The sequence below is a fragment of the Ursus maritimus genome, unplaced genomic scaffold, assembly GCF_017311325.1.
Source record: "Ursus maritimus isolate PB19 unplaced genomic scaffold, ASM1731132v1 scaffold_13, whole genome shotgun sequence".
Taxonomy (NCBI): domain Eukaryota; kingdom Metazoa; phylum Chordata; class Mammalia; order Carnivora; family Ursidae; genus Ursus; species Ursus maritimus.
In genome coordinates, this window is record NW_024423675.1 from 43548275 (window position 1) to 43572987 (window position 24713).

The window sequence follows — 24713 nt, forward strand, 5'->3', positions numbered from 1 at the left end:
CGGAGACTCACTGGTTCAGCTGCCAGTGGCAAGCCTGCCACTGATAAGAGAAGCTAGTAATTCAGGTGGGCCCATGGCGCTGTCACAGGGCCCTGGTCAACGTCTGGCTGGCAATGAAAGGCCAGTTGTCTGGAAAATGCAATTATAAAAAAAAAAACCAACATAAATACAGATATCCCCGTGGCTAAGAGTTGAGTGAGTCATGGCACCATTGGGCCAGAAGCTGGCTCTCCAACCTGGAAAACAAAGTGAGAACGATGAAGTGCCAAATGTGTGCAACAGAAGCGACTGTCAAGTAAATGGAATTCTTAGCTCCTTAGAGCCGTTCCCTCCTTTTTTGTGTCTTTTAAGTTAACTGTAAGAAGGGACAACCTAGGCCATGGTTTTTCTGTGTGTGTGACTGTTGCTTGAATATGTTGGTAAGGAACCAAAATATTGTCCCAGAGAAATGTGGAGTGGCCACCGACCCAGTCTTTGTTTTGGTATTTTGCTTAATCTTTTTATCCTATATAAATATATATGTAATATAAAATAAATATATACAGACATATATATATTTTATTTAAATTCAATTTAGTTAACATATAGTATATTATTAGTTTCCGAGGTAGAACTTAGTGATTCATCAGCTCATTATGTCAACTGCCGTCCTTAATGCCCATCACCCAGTTACCCCATTCCCCCACCCATCTCCCCTCCAACAACCCTCAATTTGTTTCCTAGAGTTTAGAGTCTCTTATGGTTTGCCTCCCTGTTTTCATCTTATTTTATTTTTCCTTCCCTTTCCCATGTTCTTCTGTTTTGTTTCTTAAATTCCACATATGAGTGAAGTCATGTGGTATTTTTCTTTCTCTATTTCACTTAGCATAATACCCTCTAGTTCCATTCATGTCGTTGCAAATGGCAAGATTTCATTCTTTTTGATAGCTGATATATATATTTTGATATATATATACATACCACATCTTCTTTATCCATTTATCTGTTGATGGACATCTGGGCTCTTTCCATAGTTTGGCTATTGTGGACGTTGTTGCTATAAACATTGGGGTGCATGTGCCCCTTCGAATCACTATGTTTTAATCCTTTCAATAAATACCTACTAGTGCAATTGCTTAATCTTTTAGTGAAGTATAGTACACATATGGAACAGTGCATAATCTTAAGTGTACAATGCAAGTAATTTTCACAATGAGCGCATCTGTGTACCAGCAGCCAGATCAAGAAACAACATTCTGAGAGGCTTCCCCTACCCCACTCCAGGGTGACCACTGTCCTGCCTTCTAATAGCATAAATTAATTTTGCCTGTTTTTATACTTCTGTGTCAGGTTTCTTTTGTTCAACATTATATTTTGTGAGACTTATCAGTAATGTTGCTAGAATAACAGTTACTTCTTCATGGCCTAGTCCATAGTCATTGTAATGTTTTGACACTCTAAGCCATTCACATACTCATAAGATGTAATTACTAGGATGAACACAGCACATTCAACTTTAAACAGTGCTTTAGTTGCCACTATAGCAGACTTTATAGTTTCAGACCTGATATTAAATATAACTTTTTGAAAACTGGTATACCTCATTTAGGTATTTCCTATGTTTTAATGGAAGCCTTGTGCTAAATCAAATGTTTTTCTCTTAGGCTAGGCTTTTTACAGACTGAAGCTTTAGGGGAATTTCATTCACTCCCTCCATGATGGAAAGGGGTCTCCTTTACCTACGGGTGATAGACTTTGAACTGTCTTAGGTTTTTGAGGAATTTATTGAAAAATAGCCCCAAGAAAGGGAAGGGATGCTTGAACAGCCCAGGACACATTTTCTGTCTTTAATCTAGACTTTTCTCTGCTTGCTGACTTCATTCTGCAAGCTGGCTTTCCCCAAACAGTGAGACATGTGGCCACCAGCAGCTCCTCAGTGTTATAATCTGTTAATCCTAAAAGAGGGACTGATACTATTTTTTCAGTTATAGTTAAAAAAAAAAAAACACCCAAAACAAACAACCCAGGTACCTACCTTTAACCTGCCAGCTGTGATCAGGACAGGAAATAAGATAATATGACTGGCCTTGCTTGGACCTGCCCCTGAGTGGTCAGCTGTGTTGAGCCATAGATCCTTCTAGAGTCACATGGTGAGAAAGGATGCTTTTCCTGTAAGAAGTGTACTGTTGGGCAGACCAAACACTAGACATCCACACCACCCTGCTTTATACTCTGAAGGCTAGAGAAAGCCTAAAGATCATTTTATCAAAGCTATTTAGAATTTTGAAACAAATTCTACTGACAGGTGGCTAGACATTGACTATAATTTGGGCCCCTGGAGTTATTTGAAGATCTAGTCAATACTAATTCTGAGCAGTTTCCACTTGGCACTTTCAAATTCCTCATTTCCTCCCGTCCCTACCATATTTAGCTAGATCCAAAAATGTTAGTTACTCTCTTCTATCAGAGTGATTTTCAACTTCTTTTAAAGTAGGAAGGTGGGAAGAGGGTTGGGGGATGGGCAAAATGGGTGAAGGGGAGTGGGACATGCAGGTCTTCCAATTATGGAATGAATGAGTCACAGGAATGAAAGGCAGAGCATAGGGAATATAGTCAATGATACTGTAATAGTGTTGCGTGGTGACAGATGGGAGCTGCATTTGTGGGGAGCACAGCATAATGTACAGAGACGCTGAATCATTATGTTGTACACCTGAAACTAATGTAACATTAAGTGTCAACTGTACTCAAATTTTTAAAAAAGTAAGAAGATAGTATTTTTAAACAAAAAAAAAATATAAATCCCACACATAAAGAGATAGTACATATATATGGATCCATAAACATGTAATGAAAGTATTACAAAAACACAGACTAAAGGGATGCCAAATTCATGATTGTGGTGTCCTCTGGGCAAGGAAGATGGGGAATGGGATTGGAAATATAGTAGAGGTTTCAATTTTATTCGTTTTATTACTTTTATTTCTGAGATAACTGTGGGGCAAAAATGACAATGTCGTGTGTGTGTGTATGTGGGGTTTTTCCTCTCAATTTATTGAAAAAAGCATGTAAATAAAAAGAATTCCTCAAGAGTCAGCCAACATTGGCTGTCTGGCAGGTCTCCTCTAGCAACATGAGGAAGTGAGCACAGTGTCGTTATGGAGCACGCCGGCTGGGGCGCCCGCCTGCCTGGGCTCTTGTCCCAGATCCTGACTCCATGGCTTGCTATCTTGAGGGCCTTATTTCATCTCCACGAGCTTCAGTTTCCCTATTTGTCAACTACCACAAAAATTACTTCTTATATTATCAAAATTTCTACCTCACTTGTTACGTTTTTAAAAAGTTAATACATACAAAATGTTTAGACCACCATCTGCCATAAAATAAGCACTCAATAAATATTGGCCATTATTCATGGTATTATTAATAGGGGTGGGAATGACTTCTAATCATGGGTATGCTTTCTTATTTTATTTTTAAATACATTATCTCATTTAAACTTGATAAGGTAATATTTTATCACAGGTAAGGAAACTGAGAATCAGGTAAGTTAAGTAACTTGATTAAACATCAACAGGGACCAAATGATTGAGCTAGATTAGGACTAAGCTCCGGACCACCAGAGTCCCCATTCGTAACCTCTACATTTCATTACCACCAACAATATAATGCTTATCTTTCTTAAACAACTTCCAAAGAAATCAGAAAAAAAAAACATTATCTAAAATTGCTAAATGTAGCTACACGATGATATGATTTAGAATTGGGAATGGGGGAAAATATATGTAAGTAAGCAAAGGATAATTTAAAATTTTAGTGTTATTATATACCATATATTAAAGTATCTGCTTTGTGCTAGAGACCATGCTAAGTGCCAGCAACTTTATTACACTAAATTCTGGTACAACCCTGCATGTAGGCATTCTGTGGTGTTTTGTTTGTTTTTTTTTAAGAAATGAGGAATCAGTCTCAGAGATACATAACTTGTGCAGGTCACACAGCTACTATGGAATTCCAGACCCTGACTGCCATCACGCCATCAACCATGTTCTTCCATCAAGCTGTACCAGCTTTCTCTCAGCATCACTGACTATTTATAATTTACTGGTGATGTGTATATATATATATATAACTCCTGAGTTTTATTCATTTGGTCATTTTGTTGTCTCCTTATAATTTACAAAAATGGAAGGCAAACAGCATATAAAACATTTAATCAGGGGTAACTTTGTGAAAGTAAGCAATGGAAACTATTTTTGTAATAATGCAAAATATAATCCCTAAATTTTTCAACTCTTTTTTTCCAAGGAGAAAAATATGCCTCTGGCTGGCCTATTAAAGTGTAGTAAATATAAATGCAAAGATTAAAAATTCTCTACTTTGTCTTGGTAGACTACCCAAGTTTCATAGTAAAATTGTTAGCATTTTGTTTCTTATAAACTGTGCTGGTGGGTTATTTGCTAGAAACCGAGGATTTTCAGGGCCTTTTCCTGTCCTGAAGAGAAATGGCGCTATGTGTGTCTGTATCTTGTCACCATGCGTGTTGTTGTTTCAGTGTGAAATTCAGATTTTCCTGCATTGAGTAGATCTAAAAACATTGTCATGACACATTACTTTTTGTAGTTCATCACTTTTAGTAGTTCCTGTGCATTCTAGTAAAAAACAATATATGTGGTGGTCAGTTAAGCATCCGATTCTTGGTTTTGGCTCAGGTTGTGATCTCAGGGTCATGAGATCGAGCCCCTACATTGGGCTTCGGGCTCACTGTGGAGTCTACTTGAGCTTCTCTCTCCCTCTCCCTCTGCCCCTTCCACTCGTGTGCTTTCTCTCTTTATCTAAATCTTAAAAAAAAAAAAAACCAATATATGTATGCATATGATATAGAGATGGTAAAATCCTAACAGTAAAATAGTGTATTTTCCCTGAATTTCTCATCATGAGTATATGTCACTGAGCATCCAAATGGTGTGTTGGAGGGTGATCAAGTCTTCATCTCTCATCAGGTGATCAGACTCTGAGAATCTGGGATGTGAAGTCAACAGGAGTCAGAATTGTGGTTCCAGCACATCATGCAGAAATTTTGAGCTGTGACTGGTGTAAATACAATGAGGTACCCTGTCTGGATCTGTCCCTTGCTGCTGAGCCCTTCCCATTGTTGAAATGTTTGCGATTTTATCTTCTGTTCCTTAATGTGGACCTTGGTAGTGTTTATGGACCATTAAGTTAAATTCAGTCCCTTTCAGTTCTAATTGATGATTGTGAGTGACCTGCATTAGCATTAATTGGATTTAAGTGCACATAAAACAGGCAGAGTAAGAAGTAGAAATTCTCAAAGTTCAACAGTGCAGCCTTACTTGCTTATTTGGGAAGCTGCTTTACAATTTATGTAACTTTTTTTTCTTTATTGCTCTTAACCCCACCAATTTGTATCATCTGCTTTCATTTCTTGTTCACTTTGCTGGTTGGGCTGCTGAACTATTTGTAACTTGATTTTTAGTTTGACAGTCCACCAGTTTTTAACATTTTGTTTCATCTTCCCATATAAGCCTAACCAAACTTCATGCTTCTGTAAGATAATAGTGTCTATTTGTACCTTTTTGCAAAGCTTCAGTTAACCACATGAGCATATGAATTCAGAATAGAAATGGATTAAACATGTGTTGATATACTGTTTATGTACCTGAAGTGGTCTTTTGATTGGGACTGACAGTTAAAACATATGCCTTGTTTCTTCTCAGTTTTCAATTAATTAAAGGAAGTTAAGAGAGCATTGTACTGGCAGAGTTCTTTGGAAAGAAATAAAATGGATTAAAAGAAAATAGAGTACATATTCAATAATAGTACTTGAGCTAAATAACAATTCCAGGCAGATAACTGCTGTTCAACTCTCTGTCATCATAAATGAGTTTTCCATATAGAAAATGAGTTGTGGACTATATTTTTCACTTTTGGGAATTCACAAAAAGATGCTGACACATGGTTGAGAGTTGTTAAAATTGGTTTTGTTTTAAATTATTTTTTAAAAAGATTTTATTTATTTATTTGACAGAGAGAGACAGTCAGCGAGAGAGGGAACACAAGCAGGGGAGTGGGAGAGGAAGAAGCAGGCTCATAGCTGAAGAGCCCGATGTGGGACTTGATCCCAGAACGCTGGAATCACGCCCTGAGCCAAAGGCAGATGCTTAACGACTGTGCCACCCAGGCGCCCCAGTTTTTGTTTTAAATTATTGAAATTTTTCCTCAAATGAGCTTACACCGAAACCCAGAACATTCAGACAATGAATTACTGCTCTGGTTGGCCAGGACGGGGCTGACTGTGGACCCAGCACTTGGCCTGTTCAGCCAGGAACTGTGGGTTCACCGAGGGCTCTAGATAGAGAGATTTGTAAAACCTGACCAGATAGGAGAGACTCACCACTATTTGCAGAAGTTCTCAAATAGGATTAGATATTGTATTAAGACATGGCCCATGAGAGTGGGGAACAATGATTGAATTAAATTTAGAAAAAATGTAAAAAATCAAATTTGTACCCTTTTGTTTCCCCCCATATTCCTCGGTTAACAGGCCTCTTGCTGTTTAACCCCTGGTAAAGCCTCACAATACACTGAAGAGAAAGGTGGGCTCATTTGTCAGGCATAATTTTTATTCCCGTATGTACTTACTGGTACTACTACGGGTTGATTGGAGAACCCACAGTGCCATTTGAGACTGTGCCTTGTTCTGATGTGTGCACTGCTCACTTTTCTCTGAATCGTTTTTGCAGAACTTGCTGGTGACCGGGGCAGTGGATTGTAGTTTGAGAGGCTGGGACTTGAGGAATGTACGGCAGCCAGTGTTCGAACTTCTTGGTCACACCTATGCTGTTAGGAGAGTGAAAGTAAGTGTTTATCTTTTCTTTTTATATGTAGAGTATAAATACAAACCTAACCAATGAAGTGTATAGAAAACTGTTTAGGGGTTGGGGTTATGGATTCTTTTTATGCATATTTCTGTTAGCCAATTGATGATGAACAACGAAAGCTAAAATTAGGTAAAATATTTGAATAATAATTGAATGAATTGGGACAATGTAGCCAATCAGTGCTTAAGGTTAAATAGAAAAGTTTTTTCATTTTGTCCTTTCCATTCTACTACTATTCCTTTTCATATGTTTTTAACTATGATAATTTACTTTCGGTATTCTTCATAATTTCCCACTCAATGGAAGGTCTCTTGGTTGAAACTACAGAGAGGTTTCTTTACTCTAACATGGTAATAAATATGAATGTTCCCAAACATTTGGGGTATAGAAAATTTTCCACTCTGCCAACAACAGACGATGAGATGAAGATAACTTTTTGCTCCCACTCCTGAGAAATGTGCCTGGTTCTAAGGTGACTTACATAAGCTTCCCAGCTGTTATTGGTGGGTTTTGCTAAGTCACTGTGGAAAACATCTTTTCAATCCCCCAATTTCATTCTTTGTTTTGTTATACTAAGGGTAAAGAAGTACTTTATTCATCTTTTAAATAAGATATTGGGTTATTCCTATTTCAGAAATTCTAAATCTTCAATTAGATTAATATTTTAAATTTTACTGGTTGCAACTCAGCATATGAGACCCAGTGCCATGTTGTTGTTTTAATGGCACACAGGTTGTAGTAGTTGAAAAATAGTTTCAATATTTGTTTCACAGAATGAAATTGGGTAATTTACTGAAAGTATTTTGCAAACTATAAAGCATATTTGAATGTAGTTATATTTATGTATATAACCATTAAAATACTGGGAAGAAAAAAAACTAAAGAAATATAATTACAAAGGGCAGCCTATTAAAGTATGTTGATTACTTATCTAAAAGATATTTGTCTTTAAATTTGCAGTTTTTGTTCTTGATATCCTTTACATTGTTGTGATATACAGATAATGTAAAAATTCTTTTAAAGATGTTTTTATTTAACAATTAAATGATGACTTGATACTTGTGTATATAGCAATCATAATATGTATTCATAAAATGGGTAAATTATATAATTACATATTGTACAATCATATACTTAAATTCCTTATATTGTAGGAGTCATTTTTGGATAGCCATTATGAAATTTTATTTAATTTTTCCAGAATGGCAACCCTTTGGGAATATTTTATTCTAAGTAAGTGCTAAAAAGCTTGAGGAATGACTTTTCTTTGGTGAATGTTAAAGTAAATGTATTTCCTGCAGCTGATACTTAAAAGGCCAGAAGATTTTTGCCTTAAATTAAAGCATATAAGGTTTGGGGAGAAGTAATTTTAAGCAACAGTCTTGATTAAACTTTATTGTAGCACTCATGGGAATGACCTTATGAAGTAACATGTTATAATTACAGCTAACTTAGAAAACTTTTTTTTTTTGTTTTTGTAGTTTTCACCATTTCATGCTTCCGTTCTGGCCTCTTGCTCCTATGATTTCACTGTAAGGTACGGTAGTTTTTGATAAGTTTCATTGTGAAATACCGAATAGCATTCTTTCAACTTTTATGAAAAATAGTTATTGTACTAATATGAAAATAATCTGAGCTCGGCACATTTGAATATTTGCCACTAGGATTCATATTATATTTTTATGATCTTGGCATATACGTAAATTCTTTGCTATTTAAAGATAGCCTGGCTATTCTGTTTAAAAGCCTTTTTTCCTGATAGCTATTCCTATACTGACACCTTTCCACACAATAGGCTGCATAGCCAGTATTTTTTAAGTTTAGATTTTAGAAATTGTGAAATTCCATTTTTTCGGGTGTAATTATATGAATCTTAAGGCTTAGATTGTTATAGTTGAAAAAACCAGCAAGGGTGTTATTATGTTTGCGAATGTATATAGATGAGTGTGTATATATGTGTGTGCACATCCACATCTATGTATGAATATATACGTGTGTGTATGTGTGTCTCTATCCGTACATCCCGGTTCCAATCCCACACTACACAAGGTTTATTCTGGTTTTTTTTCCTCCTTTTCCAGATTTGTAACTCCTAATTCCCATTATCCACAATATATTGACTTACTTGCAAACCCTAGAATGCTCAGAAAGTAATTTTAGAATTGCAAAGCCATGCCTCTCTGAAACGGAATCGTACTAATTAGAGTTCACATTTGTTTAGGGCTTTTTTCCCCTAGTCCAAATACTGTGTTTAAAGGTTATTTGGGTTAATTCTGCTCCCCTCCATCAGTGTGGCTGTGTCATTCATTGGAAACACAGTTCGATTCATTTGCTTCTGTTTGTATTCAATTTTCCCGTATCCTTATTGATTTTGTCTGTTTCTCTGAGCAGACAAAACAGTAACATGGTTCCAAAGTCAAGATGTATGTAAAGTTATATTCAGAAAAATTTATTTCCTCTATTCTTTCCAACCCATTCTATAGGGTCCCACATCCTATAATAATCGATATTGCTCAGATAAGTAGACAATGCCTATTTTCTTATTTCCCCCTTTTTTATACAAAATGGAGTGCTCTGGGTACTCTTCAGTTTTGCTTTTTTTCACATAAAATACATCCAGGAAATCACTGTATGTCAGTTCATAGAGATCTTCCCATTCTTATAATACTGCGTTATGTGGATGTACTATCGTTTATTCAACTACTCTCCTATGTATGGGAATTTAGCTTGTTCTCAGATATTTTGTAAATAAACAATGCACAGTGAATAATACCTTGTATGTATGTGCACATTATTAGAAGATTAACTTCAGAGTATATTCCTAGAAGTGAGATTGCTGAATTAAAATGTAAGCATACATATAGTTGTGTTAGATATCACCAAATTCCCCCCAAAAGGAATATATCAATTTTCATTCTAAGAAGCAGTGTTTGAGAATGCCTGTTTCTCTACCATCTAAAAGATCATTGATTCTTTAGGGTTTTCCAAGTACATGATCAAAGCATCTGCCAGGAAAGACGGTTATGTATCTTCAGTTCCAACTCTGATGCCTTCGATTGATTTATCTAATTGCATTCACAGATACCTCTCTTAAAGTGCTAAATAGTGTTATAATGTCTAATTCTGTATTTATGAAAGTGCCTTTTACTTTTCCCTGTTAAAAGTAAGGTGTTGGCTCTAAGTCAAAGTATAGTTGACCCTCAAACACCTGGGGTTAGGGGTGCTGACCCCTGCATAACTTTTGACTCCCCTAAAACCTGACAGCCTGCTGTTGACCAGAAGCCTTACCTATAACTAATGTAAACAGTTGATTAACACCCATTTTGCATGCTGTGTGTATCATATACTGTATTCTTACAATAAGGTAAGCTAGAGAAAAGAAAATGTTATTAAGAAAATCATAAGGAAGAGAAAATACATTTACAATACTGTATGTATATTTATTGAGAAACAAATTCCATGTAAGTGGACCCACACAGTTCAAACTTGTGTTGCTCAAGGGTCAGGTATATATATGTTTGTTTGTCGTGCTAAGGAAATGTGCATCAACTCTTGATTTCTTGAGTCTTTTTAAAGTCAGAAATGGATTTTAAGTTTTGTCAAAGGCTTTTTCAGCATCTGTGGAGAGGATCATGATTTTTCTTCTTAGAGCTATTAAGGAATTATTGTAATGGATCGAACCAGCCTTGCCTTCCTGGACTAAATCCCTCTTGATCTTTGTGTATTATTTTCTTATGTATTGTTGAATTTGGTCTGCTAATAGTTTATTTAGAGCTTTTGCATTAGTATTCAAAGGTGATATTGGTCTACAGCTTGCTCTTTCTTTCTTTCTTTCTTTCTTTCTTTCTTTCTTTCTTTCTTTCTTTCATGCGTCAGTGTTTTACTTGTTTCATAAAAAAGAATTAAGAAGTTTTCCTAGTTTTCAAAGCTCCGGAACAACTTGTACAACATTGAGGCTATTTGGTCCTTGAAGCCTCGGTTGAGTTTCCCTGTGAAACCACCTAGGCATGGTTCTTTTTGTGGAGTGCTTTCTTGATAACTTTATTTCTTGTATGGAAAATTGGTCTATTTAAACTTTTTATCTCTATTGGGATCAGTTTTGGAAATTGTCCTTAGCTTATAGATTTTCACATTTATTTGTTACAGATGTCTATAAAGTAGTGTCATGACTTTTTAATTTCTCCTGTTTCAACGGTTATTTCACTCTTATTTCTGATTTTGTATGTTTGTGATTTCTTCTGTAAGTTATTTAATGGTATATATACTTTGTTATTTTTCTTCAGCAAACAAGATTTTGGTTTATTAATTAGAATGACCGTTTTTCTATTCATCACCTCATTAATTTCTACTTTTATCTTTATTATTTCCTTCTTGTTACTTTCTTCTGGCTTACCTTGTTCTTTTTCAACTTTTTAGCTGGGAATTTATTTTTAATCTTTCATTTTGTTAATAAACTGTTTAAGGCTATGAATTTTCTTCCAGTTTCTGTTTCAGTTCTTACCCATAAATCTGATATATTATGTTTTCATTATCATTTTATTTATTTATTTTTAATTTTTTATTATGCTATTCACCATACAGTACATCATTAGGTTTTGATGTAATGTTCCATGATTCATTGTTTGCGTATAACACCCAGTGCTCCATGCAATACATACCATCCTTAATACCCATCACTGGCCTAGCCCAATCCTCCATCCTCCTCCCCTCTGAAACCCTCAGTTTGTTTTGAAAAGATTTGTAACTTCTATCTGTATTTCCCCTTTCTTTCAAGGGTTGTTAAGTAGGAAGTTATTTAATTTCCAGATGAAAGTGCTTTTTAATTTTTAGAAGTTCATTAAAAGTTTCTAGTTTTATTGCATTGTAATTAGAGAATACAGTTCTTAGTCATTCCATTTTATAGAACATATTGATTTTTGGGGGGACCTGATAAATGATCAGCTTTTGTGAGTGTTTCATAAGCAATTGAGAAGAGGGTATATTCTGTATGATCATGCTGTGAAGTCCAATATGTGACATAAGCTCTACTGATTGTTGTTTAGATGTTCTGTATCCTATTTTATTTTTTGACCACTTAATCTCTTTTGTACCAAGAGTGGAATGTTAAAACTATTATCAGTGGGCTTCTATCTGTGTCTCCCTGCAACTCTTGTCGTTTTGATTTCATAAAGGTAGATAGTGTAGTGTGTTGTTTGGTGCATAGGTATTTATAACAGCCATATAGTGAATTGAGACTTTTAGCATCAAAGAGATTCCTTCTTTGTCACAGTTGATCTTTTTAGCTTTAGCTGAGCTTTGTCTCTTAACCTGTGTCACTGTCCCTGCTTTCAGATTGTTTCCACTTTCCGGGTACATCTTTTCCTATACCTTCAGTTTTAGCTTTTTTGAAACATTTTGTTTCTGATATGTCTTTTGTATAGAGCATATATTTGGGTCTTGCTAGGTGAACTAAATAAAAAGTCTTTGTATTGTAATAGTCAAGTTTAACCTATCTATATTTCTTGATAAAAACATGTTTGGTATCAAGTCTGTCGTATCATTTTATGTGGTGACTATTATGTATATTAAGTTACATTTGCTGTTTCTGTATATGATGTAAATTTGGTTGTGTTTTGAAGGTTTATTTTGTTCTTTTATTTAAATTTTTGTAATATTTAGGTATTAAGTTTTTGCTTGTATTAGTGGTTGCGTTTGGTATTTTAAATTTTTTAATGCCTTTATTCCCATTTAAAAAAAATGTAACCATTGTCTGACTTGTGAATTTTTAATGGTATTTCAACACCTACCTACTACATATACGACAAGCAGTGAACTTACTCTATTTCCTTTTTTCCCCACCTTTCCTTTCTCCATCAAATGTTGAGTGATTTTATTTATACTTTGTCAGACCTCGCAACATTTAACAAATTATTTTTCCACTGTTTTCACCTTTGTTTTAGTCTTAGATATACAACTAAATATATCAAATATTCATTATTAATCTTTTTGCTGGAATTTCCCCATCATGTCTCTTAGTTTGGTGAAGTTTATCTTCTAGTAGATTCCTTAAGAAAAGCTGATGGGTTCAGAATTCTCAGGAGCTCTTGCACATTTAAAACTGTTTCTCTATAGCCTTGTCCTTAAAGTGTAGCTTCTCTGAATAGAAATGCTTCAATTTCCCCTACCGATCTTCCTAGTTCCATAGATGAGAGAAATCATATGATAATTGTCTTTCTCTGCTTGACTTATTTCACTTAGCATTATCGGTAGGGGAAGAAAGGGATAAAGAAAGGGGGGGTAATCAGAAGGGGGAATGAAGCATGAGAGACTATGGACTATGAGAAACAAACTGAGGGCCTCAGAGGGGAGGGGGGTGGGGGAATGGGATAGACTGGTGATGGGTAGTAAGGAGGGCACGTATTGCATGGTGCACTGGGTGTTATACGCAACTAATGAATCATTGAACTTTACATCAGAAACCAGGGATGTACTGTATGGTGACTAACATAATATAATTAAAAACATTAAAATAAAAATAAATAGATAAATAAATAAATCTACAATATCAAAAAAATAAAATAAATTTTATAAACCTTAAAAAAAAAAAGAAATGCTTCGATTTACATTTCTGGAGTTTTTTGAAAATGCTACCTCATTTTTGCCTCCTTTTCTGTCTTGTTTTTGGAATTCCAATGCCAGTCTGATTCCTATGTCCTCATAAGTTTTTTGATCTTCTTTCCTGGGGACCCTGATTGTTGCAGTTCAGTTTTCCCTGGTACAGATTGAAGTGTCCAGTTAGGCTTGTGGCTGGAACATGGGAGATAGCTCGTTGTGGTTCTGTTTTTATTTTTCTTTTTTAGCTGTAATTAAATTTCAGGTGTGTTGGAGGCCTGAGTTTTGTGTAGGGCTTTTGTTTGTTTTGTTTTGTTTTTTGAGGGGTGAAGAGAGAGTGAGCTCACACACATGAGCTGGGGTAGAGGGAGGGTGTCTCGAGCAGGCTCCATGCCCAGCATGGAGCCCGTTGTGGGGCTTGATCTTGCAAGCCAGAGATTATGACCTCAGCTGAAATCAAGAGTTGGATGTTTAACGGACTGAGCCACCCAGGAGCCCCAAGTTTTGTGTAGTTTTATTTGTTCTTCTTATTCTGTATTAGTTTTTTGTGAAGATGCCCTTAGAGTTTTGGATTTGCATGGCTTCCCTGCCTCAACTACCCAGAATTCCTCTCTCCTTTACTTCTGAGTCAGTAGTTGATATGGTAGAAGCTGTATAACTTTGTTTCTGTGGAATATACTGTGGAATAGAATAATTTACAACAATGCCTTGAGAGAAATTACATGCCCTAACTTTTTTTTTAATCCAATACAAGCATGCAGATAAACTGGGAAACATAATCACACTGAGGCTTCCAGCTATCAATTAAAAGGGTGCCATAACAGTTTTTTTTTAATAGTCTGTATAAAATAGTAAGGAGTGATTATAGAACTTCTGGCATTAGAGCCAAAGAATGGCAACATGGCAGACAGGAAGAAAACTTGGCCATCCACCCCAAACTTCTTCAAACTGGAATTGTGGAGATAGATTATTGGCTGAAGGTTTGGGCTGTAAATATGGATTTGAAGACCATTAACTTACTGACAGTTCAGTCCATAAGAATGACTAAGTTTAGAGAAAGAAGAGCAAAAAGCAGGAGAGAATTAATGTTGGAAGAAAGAAGGGACAAGCCCACTTAAAACAGGAGAGCATGCAGTATGCCGCAGAAACTTCAGGAGAGGATTTCAACCAGATGTGAATGGCCAGTGATGTGAGATCCTTTGGATGGACTGAACAGGATAAAGAGTAGAACTTTCAGTTTTCTCTCTTTATATAGTGTCACTTGTGGGCTCAAAAGGGATTTGTGGATATAGAATCTAGTCCTTGGATTTCAAAGACCTTTCTGGTGTTTGAAACTGATCACTGGAGACTTTACCAAATGAGATGGGGCATTAATCTTTTGATCTCATTTTTAGTGTCCCTAACAATTTTAATTGGGTCTTTCTGGTTTCGAGGTATTATTAAGGGGCATATTAAATCCATTTCTGTCCTGTTTCTAATTAAAGGGAAAAACCTAGTGACCTACGTACACTTTATTTTCAGAACTGTTATCATGATCTTAACCCTACTGGCCGTTCCCCGTTTTATCTATATACTTAAGTATCCTTGAAGACCCAGTTGAGAAATGCCTTATCTTTATAGATGTAAATTTGAGTCAGAAATATTTGTTAAGACTGAACTTTTGAATGTGATACTGCTCCAAAATCGTGTAGGTAGCTAAACATGCTCAAAAATCATCACAATTTAAGGCTCACAGTCTTACTGTTCTATTTCTAAGAATTAGGTTTTGCTTCTTTCCTGATCCCTGAGCAAGTCTGGAGATTAGGGGATAGATGTTTAGTGCTTCTGGGGAGAGGATTGGTTTCGGTGACTTGCTGCAAGATCAAAAGTGTCATAGCTGTAATTGTAAGCATTTGGAAAAAGTGAAATTATAATGAAATAATAGGAGATCCTTAACGTATAACTAAAAAAGACATTTAATGCACAGTTTTCCTATATAACTCAGAGTCCAGGTTTTCATATGTAGGGTGGAATTAATAATATCTCTCCTCAAAAATTGATTATAAGAATTACAGAAGAGGTCATACTGGAAATTACTGTGCTAATTTTTCACTGTTCCAACCTTTGTTTCTCTTCTCAAGACACCTCACCAACCTTATTCACTCAAGGCCTTATATATCTCTTTAAAAGGGGGGGGGGGGCTCCTGGGTGGTTCAGTCAGTTAAGTGTCTGCCTTTGGCTCAGGTCATGATCCCAGGGTTCTGGGATTGAGCCCCATGTTGGGCTCCCTGCTCAGTGGGGAGCCTGCTTCTCCCTCTCCTCCCTGCTCCTGTTCTCCCTCACTATCTCTGTCTGTCTCTCAAATAAATAAAATCTTTGAAAATAATAATAATAACTGTGGAGCTCAAGCACAAATTATCTCAATTTTCACTGCAAGCCTGCGGATTGATCTAAATCCGTACCTATCCATCTCTCTGCTACCATTGGATATGAGGGCTCTTAACCCCATACGCTCTTGTTTTCAGAACTGTGAAATCACCCCTTCTCCCTCCTTTATCATTGTTCTCCAATTCCCTACTGACTTCCCCCTTAGCCTGTAATTTATTCCTTTTTCCGCTATCTTCTTTTAACTTCTCTCTTACATTTCTCTTTCCTTCCCAACCAAACTTTTAGCATCCCCTAAGCTTCCGTTCACCAGGGCCATTTTAAGGTCTTCATGGGAATATTATCCCTAGTCAAGCCTGAAGCCTAGAATTCTTTTGTTTTTTCCCTGCAAAATTGGTAATCATTTTCTCAGTATGGAGTAAAAAACTTAAACCAAATTCCATCACAGGCAGTATGTAGAAGCAGCATCCTCTTTTTTCCAGAAATGGAATTTTAATTTTAACACACGTTACAGCTACTTTACTGTACTGCCTTTTTACTAAATGTAACTGGAGGTTAATAATTGTGTATTTCAATATAGCACCACCAAAGACTTTATGAGAAGGAAAGTAGAAAAAGAAAACAAAATCATTTTTTAAAATTTCTTTTTTAATATATGTACTGTATTTTGTAATTCACAAAACATGCTGAGAATACGACTTTAACTATAGTAATGCCTTGTGTGAGTTTAGTTTTCATTATTTGTGTGTAGTGACCATGCATTGGAAAGGTCAGAAAAGAAATGTTTTTAGTAGATTTTTTACCCCATGTGATATGAGTTCAATTTATCCTCTGAAGAATTTTAAATCTCATTGGTTTGATGATATTTTTAGTGCCAGAAAACTCATTTTAATAAAAAGAAAAAGATTTAAGACAAAAGACCAGCAATAACCTGTTTAATTTTCAGCACTGATAATTATACAGGTATTACCTCTAGATTTTGGGCGGCTAGTTTTTGTAACATAAGCTCTTCAAAGATAAGTTTTCATTTACTTGTCCATTTTTATATCTTGTGTAGTTTTTAAGCCTTTAAAATTTCATTTTAAAATAGTTCATCTTGTGCACATGTCAAAACTGATGATGTGATGGATGTTTTAGTATTATAAAATTCAGGTTTCATATTTTTGTTTTATGTGGATATATTATCATATCTAATAGAAAAAGCTTTAAGTCCTTTACCTGTATAGTAGCTCATTATGTTTCACTGAATAAATAATAAAAATCTAAAAATTAATATGTAAATAGCATTTGAAATTAATGTGTTTAGATTAAACAAAAGCTCCAACCTTATAAAAAATATCAGAACTCCCTTTAGCTGATGGGCAATATACTCTATAAAAATATACATCAGTTCTGGGGCACCTGGGTGGCTCAGTCGGTTAAGTGTCTGCCTTCAGCTCAGGTCATGATCCCAGGGCCCTGGGATCAAGCCCCTCATTGGTCTCCCTGCTCAGCGGGGAGTCTGCTTCTCCCTCTTCCTCTGCCTGCCACTCCCCCTGCTTGTGCTCACTCTCTCATCAAATAATAAATAAAATCTTAAAAAAAAATTACACATCGGTTCTTTCTAAACTTCACTCAAGATGGTACTAAATCTAAAATATTTCACAGTGATTTATTTCCTTTCTTCTGTGAATGTTGTCAGCATAGATTGTAGCACACCATCTTCTTCCCATGTACTCTCCATTAGGTTACTTCTTTTTCGGCCGAGGCATGTTTGCTATGCCAACCATGCATGAGCATGATTTGAGTTCTGAGTGCTTGTTTTGGTTTCATACTAAGTGGATTGTTTTGTAAACACAGTTAGAAATCAGCAGATCCAGTATGTATGGCAGCCAAACAAAGGTAAAAGCTGTTAAAATTAGGTTTTTTTTTCATTAGAAAAAGCAACATTTTTCCAGGTGTAGCAAATACTTCTCAGGTATTTAAAGATATAACTTTCATAAAACTGATAAAACTAATATGATAAATTTAAACTCAGAGTAATACTTTTTCACCTTCATGATACTTCTATAAATATTCTAACCTTCCAAACATTCTTTGTCGTTGGTCTTGGGTACTAATATACCAAACTGCAGTGGGGGTTTTTTTGACTTATAGAATTTTTGGCAAGAAAAATAGGGAGTTTTAATTCCAGTGTTTTCAAACTGTGCTCATCTAAGCTTGTGTGATGTGAAACTCGCTCTGCTTATACCAGCAACGTTAATGTTTCCTACTCAACTGTTAAGCTACTTTGGTTACAAAATGGTAGGGCTATACTCTGCTTTAAAATTCAGGCATTTTTATAGAATGCCTGTTATCTGACAGCCCTTGTAATAGACAGTTCTGAATATCTTGCTGACGAAATGATAAAAGTAAAGACCTGGAAAGAAGTAGAAACACACTTCAGGGAGTCCTGAGCCTGTCATTTGTGTTGGGATTAGTGGGAGTAGCAGAGAGACTTGTAGTCACAAATACAGATTTGGGGTTGTGGGAAATACAAGTTGAATGGACTAATTGTGGGGTGGCACATTCCTGGGTAACATAGGAGTTAGGACCACAGACTGCGGAGCCAGGCCTCCTTTTACTATCTGTATAAACTTGAACACAGTATTTGAAAACAGCATGCTCAGTGTCCTCTTCTGTAAAATGGAGACAATGATGGTACCTACCACACCGGCTTGCTGTGAGGACGAGACGAGTAATATCCACAAATGCTGCACGTAGCAGGGGCCGTGTAAGTCTTTGTCACTTATTACACTGCCAGGATGGATGGTGACAGAAGACCATCTCTTTGGGTTTGAGGCCCATTTCAGCTCCCGTCTTCAAGGGTGAGATAACAATTTGTATTGTATGGCCACAAAAGCAGGCAGCCTCAACCTGGCCTTTTGTTGTCTCCTCTGCCTCCTGGGAGTTCATTTTCTTGGTGACAGTGTGCAGCTTTTTATCAACATGTTCTCCAGTACATAACTTTTAAATTTAGTTTTAGTTCAGAGCTCTTAAAGTGTTTTTTTATTTAAATTCAATTTATACTATAAAAGTATAGTATTTTTTTTATTTAAATTCAATTAGCTAACGTAGATCATTAGTTTCAGATGTAGGGTTCAGTGATTCATCAGTTGCGTATAACACCCAGTGCTTATCACATCACGTGCCCCCTTAATCCATCACCCAGTTACCCATCCCATCACCCACCTCCCCTTCTGCAGCCCTCAGCTTGTTTCCTAGTGTCAAGGGTCTCTCATGGTTTGTCTCCCTCTCTGATTTCTTCCCATTCAGTTTTCCCTCCCTTCCGCTATGATTCTCTGCACTATTCTTATATTACACATGTGAGTGAAACCATATGATAATTATCTTTCTCTGACTGACTTATTTCACTTAGCATAATACCCTCCAGTTCCATCCATGTCAATATAAATGGTAGGTATTCATCCTTTCTGATGGTTGAGAATAATTCCATTGTATATATGAACCACATCTTCTCTATCCATTCATCTGTTGAAGGACATCTTGTCTCCTTCCACAGTTTGGCTATTGTGGACATTGCTGCTATGAACATTGGGGTGCAATTGTGCCCCTTCGTTTCACTATATCTTTGGGGTAAACACCTAGTAGTGCAATTGTTGGGTCATAGGGTAGCTCTATTTTTAACTTCTTGAGGAACCTCCATACTGTTTTCCAGAGTGGCGGTACCAGCCTGCCTTCCCACCGACAGTGTAAGAGGGTTCCCCGTTCTCCACATCCTTGCCAACATTTGTTGTTTCCTGTCTTGTTAATTTTAGCCATTCTAACTGGTGTAAGGTGGTATCTCATTGTGGTTTTGATTCTAGTATTTTTATCAGTGCTTTTCTTGCTTATATAAAGACCAGATAATAACACCATTTTAATTTATTAACAGTTTATTATTCAACATAATTCCATAAGGGCTGACCAGAAAAATGTTTAACAACTGGCTCTCTAGGCAGGTGGGGGTAACCTGATTTGTATGTTTGAAGTAAGAGTTCAGTGGTATAAGTCCTCCTATCACGGCCGATATCAAGCTGCCCCCGTGACCTGATGTCCGTAGTAAGCACAGGGTTGGGAAGTTGTGCTCAGCCAGCTCTCGCAAACCAGAATGAGCTGGCTCCAGCACTCCACTGGGGCTGGCCTAGACCTACGTGATTGTGATCTTAATAATTACTGATTTTAAAAGGCTTCTATAATTATAATATGTGTTTATGTGTGCATTTTTGTTGGAAAATGTCTGGAAAGTTATATACCAGATAAACTTTATGTAAGCATTCTTTATCTCCTCTCCTTTCAGTGGCTTTTACCCCCTTCGAAGAACATTTTTGTCCATTTATTTATATGGAGGCAAAAGGACCTAAGGCTTACTGTGTATGTTTCCCTGGTTATAGTTACTCTTTAAATTAAACCTGCAGTATTCTTTGTGGGGGCATATTTGGTTTTGTGGCAGTGCCAGCACACACCTTGGCATTGAGTGGGCAGGTGCTGGGCGTAGGGTCCTGGAATGGCCAAGACAGACCGCGCAGTTAGCAATTGACTCCCCTTCCTCCAGGATCAGTAGCGCCCTACCCAGTGGATTTCAGGCAGTGGGAATATTGAGCGAAATAGGTCCAAATAAAGAGTCTTCATTATGCCTCAAATTCTTCCACATCAATATCTGTTCTTATATTTAACTTATTGTTTTTTTCCAAATTTTTATTTAAATTCTAGTTAGTTAACATACAGCGTAGTGTTGTTTTCAGGAGTAGAATTTAGTGTTTCATTGCTTACATATAACACCCAGTGCTCACAATGATACAACTTCTTATTTTTGATTAGCTATGTCTAGTTTATAAAGTATGTTAATATACAATATTTTCCTTTCATTCACACAACGCTACCTTGGGCATGTACTCATTTTATCCAGAAGGCAGTTGACTCTGGGAGGTAGAAGGGTAGGCCGTTATCACACAACTGGCAAGTAATAGAGCCAAACTTGAACCTAGATCTTTTATTTTCAAATCTGGTGCTTTTTATATTACTCAATACCTGAACACTTCTAGTAAGCGCAGGCCTTTATGTATTTCCAAATAGTATAATTTCCCCCTGTTATGTTAAACATTATCTCCTTAGGGATTAAATTGCCAAAATACAGTATTGCCTATAATATCTATAATCATTTCAGGATTGAGGTATTCTGCATAAGTGAGTTTTGACAATGATGGACGTGTAAAAGGTTATGTGCCATACTTTTATCTTAACAATTATGGATTTAAATATCTTTCAGCATTAGGATGTATGTGTATATAAATACACCTGTGAGTGTATATAGATACACATGTAAGTGTATATACACATAAACATACATGTATGTATACACATTTTTATTGAAAAGTGTTTGGAAAGATATAACTAGAATTTAAAGATTACTGATGGCTGGGATTTCAGATATCTTAACATAAATTTTTTAACTTCTTTAATTGGCATATAACTTAGATATGTATACAATCTTAAAGCTCTTTTTAAAAAAGTCTAACCTCTGGCCAAGGCTGACAGTGGGTAAGTTATTGAACTGTCTGTGTATTGTAGAACTGTCCTGAGACACTGTGGCCCCAGAAAGTTTTACTTTCTAGTTTCTTTTCCTTTGCCTTTCGTATGTTTCTCTATGCTTCTTCACTTCCAGGTGACATGTTATTCTGCTTTTGTACGTACTATTTTTAATCTGCTCACTTAATAAAATTCATAGACTTAAAAATAGCCATTTTTCATGTACACTCACTTTTCTGGATTTTTTTTTTTTTTTTTTTTTTTTGGTTCTCCATTTTGGGATGTTGTTCTTCTCAAAAGTCGGATTCCTAAATAAGTGCACTATTACTATGGTAAATACATAGCAGATGATCTGTCACGAAGTGAACTATACTCAATAAGTATATGTTATTGAAGTATGTTTCAGTCCCAAGTTACAAATAGGATACATTCCTGACCAGACAATATAGTTTAACTTCAACTTATATAATTTTAAGGTTTTATTGGGAGAGATTAGAGTAGACAATCTAGGACCAAGGCTTCATGACTATTTCATTGAGAAAGAATATTTGAGTGCAAGATATGATAGAATTGCTAACTTTTCTAAATATCTACTCATAAATTATAATTTAATAAAATTCTACATTAATAAGTAGGTGAGAAAGTAGTACTAAGTGGGGGTAGGAGGTTATCTAGAAGCTGTACTCTCCCTCCCCATTCTTTGGTCTCTGGAGACATATAGGAAAGTTCTGTGGGTTCAAAATGTGGTGGGATAAGCATATGCTCTTCTCAGTCCATTAGACTTGTTGAAAGGCCATTTCCTCCATTTACTAGCTGTGAAATATAGGAAATGATACTTTGCAGGGATGTTCAGAAGATTAAATGAAGCTGTAAACACCTTTGGCACATAATAAGTGCTCAAAGAAAATAGCAGATATTTTAAATGAGAATAGTTATAATAAGTTTTCTATTTTAAAATGTAAGTACTGTACGGAGAGTTAAGGTATTCATCATTCATGCCTTACCTAGCATTACTTTAATAAGATAATTATGGTGCTTAAACTGTGGAGGAGCTTTGTGAATGGGAATTCTTGTTACATTGTCAAGATGAGGTGGGGGAAGCATACCTTGTGAATTTGGTGCAGTATGACCCAGAACAGAGTATACTTGTACACATAGACAAAGGTGAATGTACGTGAATCATTTTCTTCAAATCCATAACCACATGACCACTTCTACTTCAATTCAACCTATATGTTTCTCTAAATGTTTACATATTATCTATACATTTGTTTTAAAATTATTGCTTAGCGAGGCAGCAGGATACAATAGAAAAAGAGATATAGTTTAAAATCCTGAATTTACCGTCACTAGCTGTTGTTATATTTAATCTCTTATAAAGTCACTTGACCTCCCTGAGCCATTGTTTCCTCAGTCATAAAATATATTATTATGAGATTTAAATATCAGTGTATGCAAAGCTGTCCCCATAGTGGCTGGCCCATATCAAGCACTCAACAAATTTTAGTTTCTTCTCTTTTTCATCCACATATATATTCCTCAAACTTTGTACTTTGTACTGTGTCACTGTGAATATATGCTCTTATATTTCAGATCAGAATTGTTAAAAAAGAAGCAGAATCACAAAAAGACACTCAATTAGGACTCCTGCAATTTATTTTTAAGTGGTTCAGCAAAAATATTATTTTAAGTATGTATTTGTAGAGAAAGATAGAGCAAATGTAAAACTTTAATAATTGGTGAACATAGACAATATATGCGTGTTCATTATATTCTTTGAATTTTTCTCTGGGTTGGTGATTTTAAAAATAACAACATTTGAGGAAAAAGTAAGCTATATTTGCTCATATAAAATAAGACACTGAAAATGTTTCTTACTAATACCTTACTAATATCTCATAAATGTGATATTCAATGATACTGTTAATTGTAAAATAAGATAAATAGCTTTATTATGTTGCGTAAGCAGAAAAATGGTCTTTAACTGTAGTAAATTTAGAATCTTAACAAAGCAGCAGACACAGAAATACTTTTTATCTTTGTCGCATTTACTCTCATGGGATTTTCCTTTATATAGTAAGTGTCTTAACTTTGGTATGGTTGATGGGCTTTTTTGATCCTTATGTTTATTAGCACAGAGATTTCCTCAGGCAGATACTTCTCTTTCCTCCCCTTCCCCATAAAAAAAGGTCAGCCAAAGTAAACAGATAGTATAGCTGAATATGTACTCTGTCTTGCAAACCTTTCCTTTCAACTTTACCTAGTCCCCCTTACCCACAAAAAAAAAGGTCAGTCAAAGTAAATAGGTAAGAAATGTGGCTGAATGTGAGCTCAGATGTAGTTTCAAATGATCATTTTACCTCATCTTTTCAGACAGCTGTTCTTAATTCCTCTGCATTTGTTAATCAAACCACAAGAAGAATTATGTGGCTAATGATATGACACTAACTGTTAACGTTTGAGTAACTGTGATTGAACCCTGAAAATGATCGAAGAGTGGTTTCATGTTGTGTGCCTCTCAGATATCTTAGATGTGTCTTTGTAACTCTATCACAGGTTTTGCTTTGTGGCAAAGGTTCACTGAACTTCACCACTGATATTAGGAGAGCATCTTAATGTTGTGTCTTTTAAGAATGAGATTATTTGCATTCACATATTTAATCTGCTTAACTCTGATAAGGCTATTTTAATACTGACTATATTTTGTGTTAATAAAGTACATTATCTGATTACAGGCTATAAGTGTCTGTTTCATTGTTTTGTCCCTAGTACCTGGCACCCTGGTACGTGTAAATACTAAATAAACGTTTTAGATGTAAGTGAATTTAAATTACATGAAAAGTTATATTACCCTTGGCTCACTCTGAATGTAACAACCTACAACAATTGTATTTTAATATGGCTTTCCCTTTAATTATGTTTGAAGTAGTCATTAATCAAACTGAATTTAAACTGGAAAGTCCTGTTGGGATAAGAAAGTGATATTTTTCCAGGATAAAACTTGCTGTTCTATTCATTTAAGTCAGGACTGACTAGATCACAAAATTTTGCTACTTAACAAATTTGGAACCATTGTATTGGTATCCTGATTGTCAACTAAATTTACAGATAGATATTTTTTGGGTTTTTTTTCCTGCAATCAATTGTCATATGCAATTTACTAATAAATTTCCTTGAACTTCATATAACTAATAGTTAAGGTATTTGTCTGTATGAAGCAATAAATCCCAAGTTTGTTGATAGATTGATGTTTTTAAATGTCCCAAAGAATTTTTCCATTTGACTTGTTTAAATTAGAAAAGTCTTGTGTTAATTATTGTCATATTGGAA

At 35.6% G+C, this 24713-nt stretch overlaps 1 protein-coding gene across 1 annotated transcript in view; it reads left to right on the forward strand.

The window, feature by feature from the left end:
* Positions 1 to 24713, forward strand: part of PEX7 (peroxisomal biogenesis factor 7) — an 85806-nt gene that overhangs the window by 28132 nt on the left and 32961 nt on the right. Inside the window, exons 6-8 of the mRNA XM_008691225.2 lie at positions 4983 to 5089; positions 6744 to 6857; positions 8363 to 8418. Of these exons, the coding sequence (XP_008689447.2) occupies positions 4983 to 5089; positions 6744 to 6857; positions 8363 to 8418 (277 nt within the window). The remainder of the gene's footprint in view (positions 1 to 4982; positions 5090 to 6743; positions 6858 to 8362; positions 8419 to 24713) is intronic.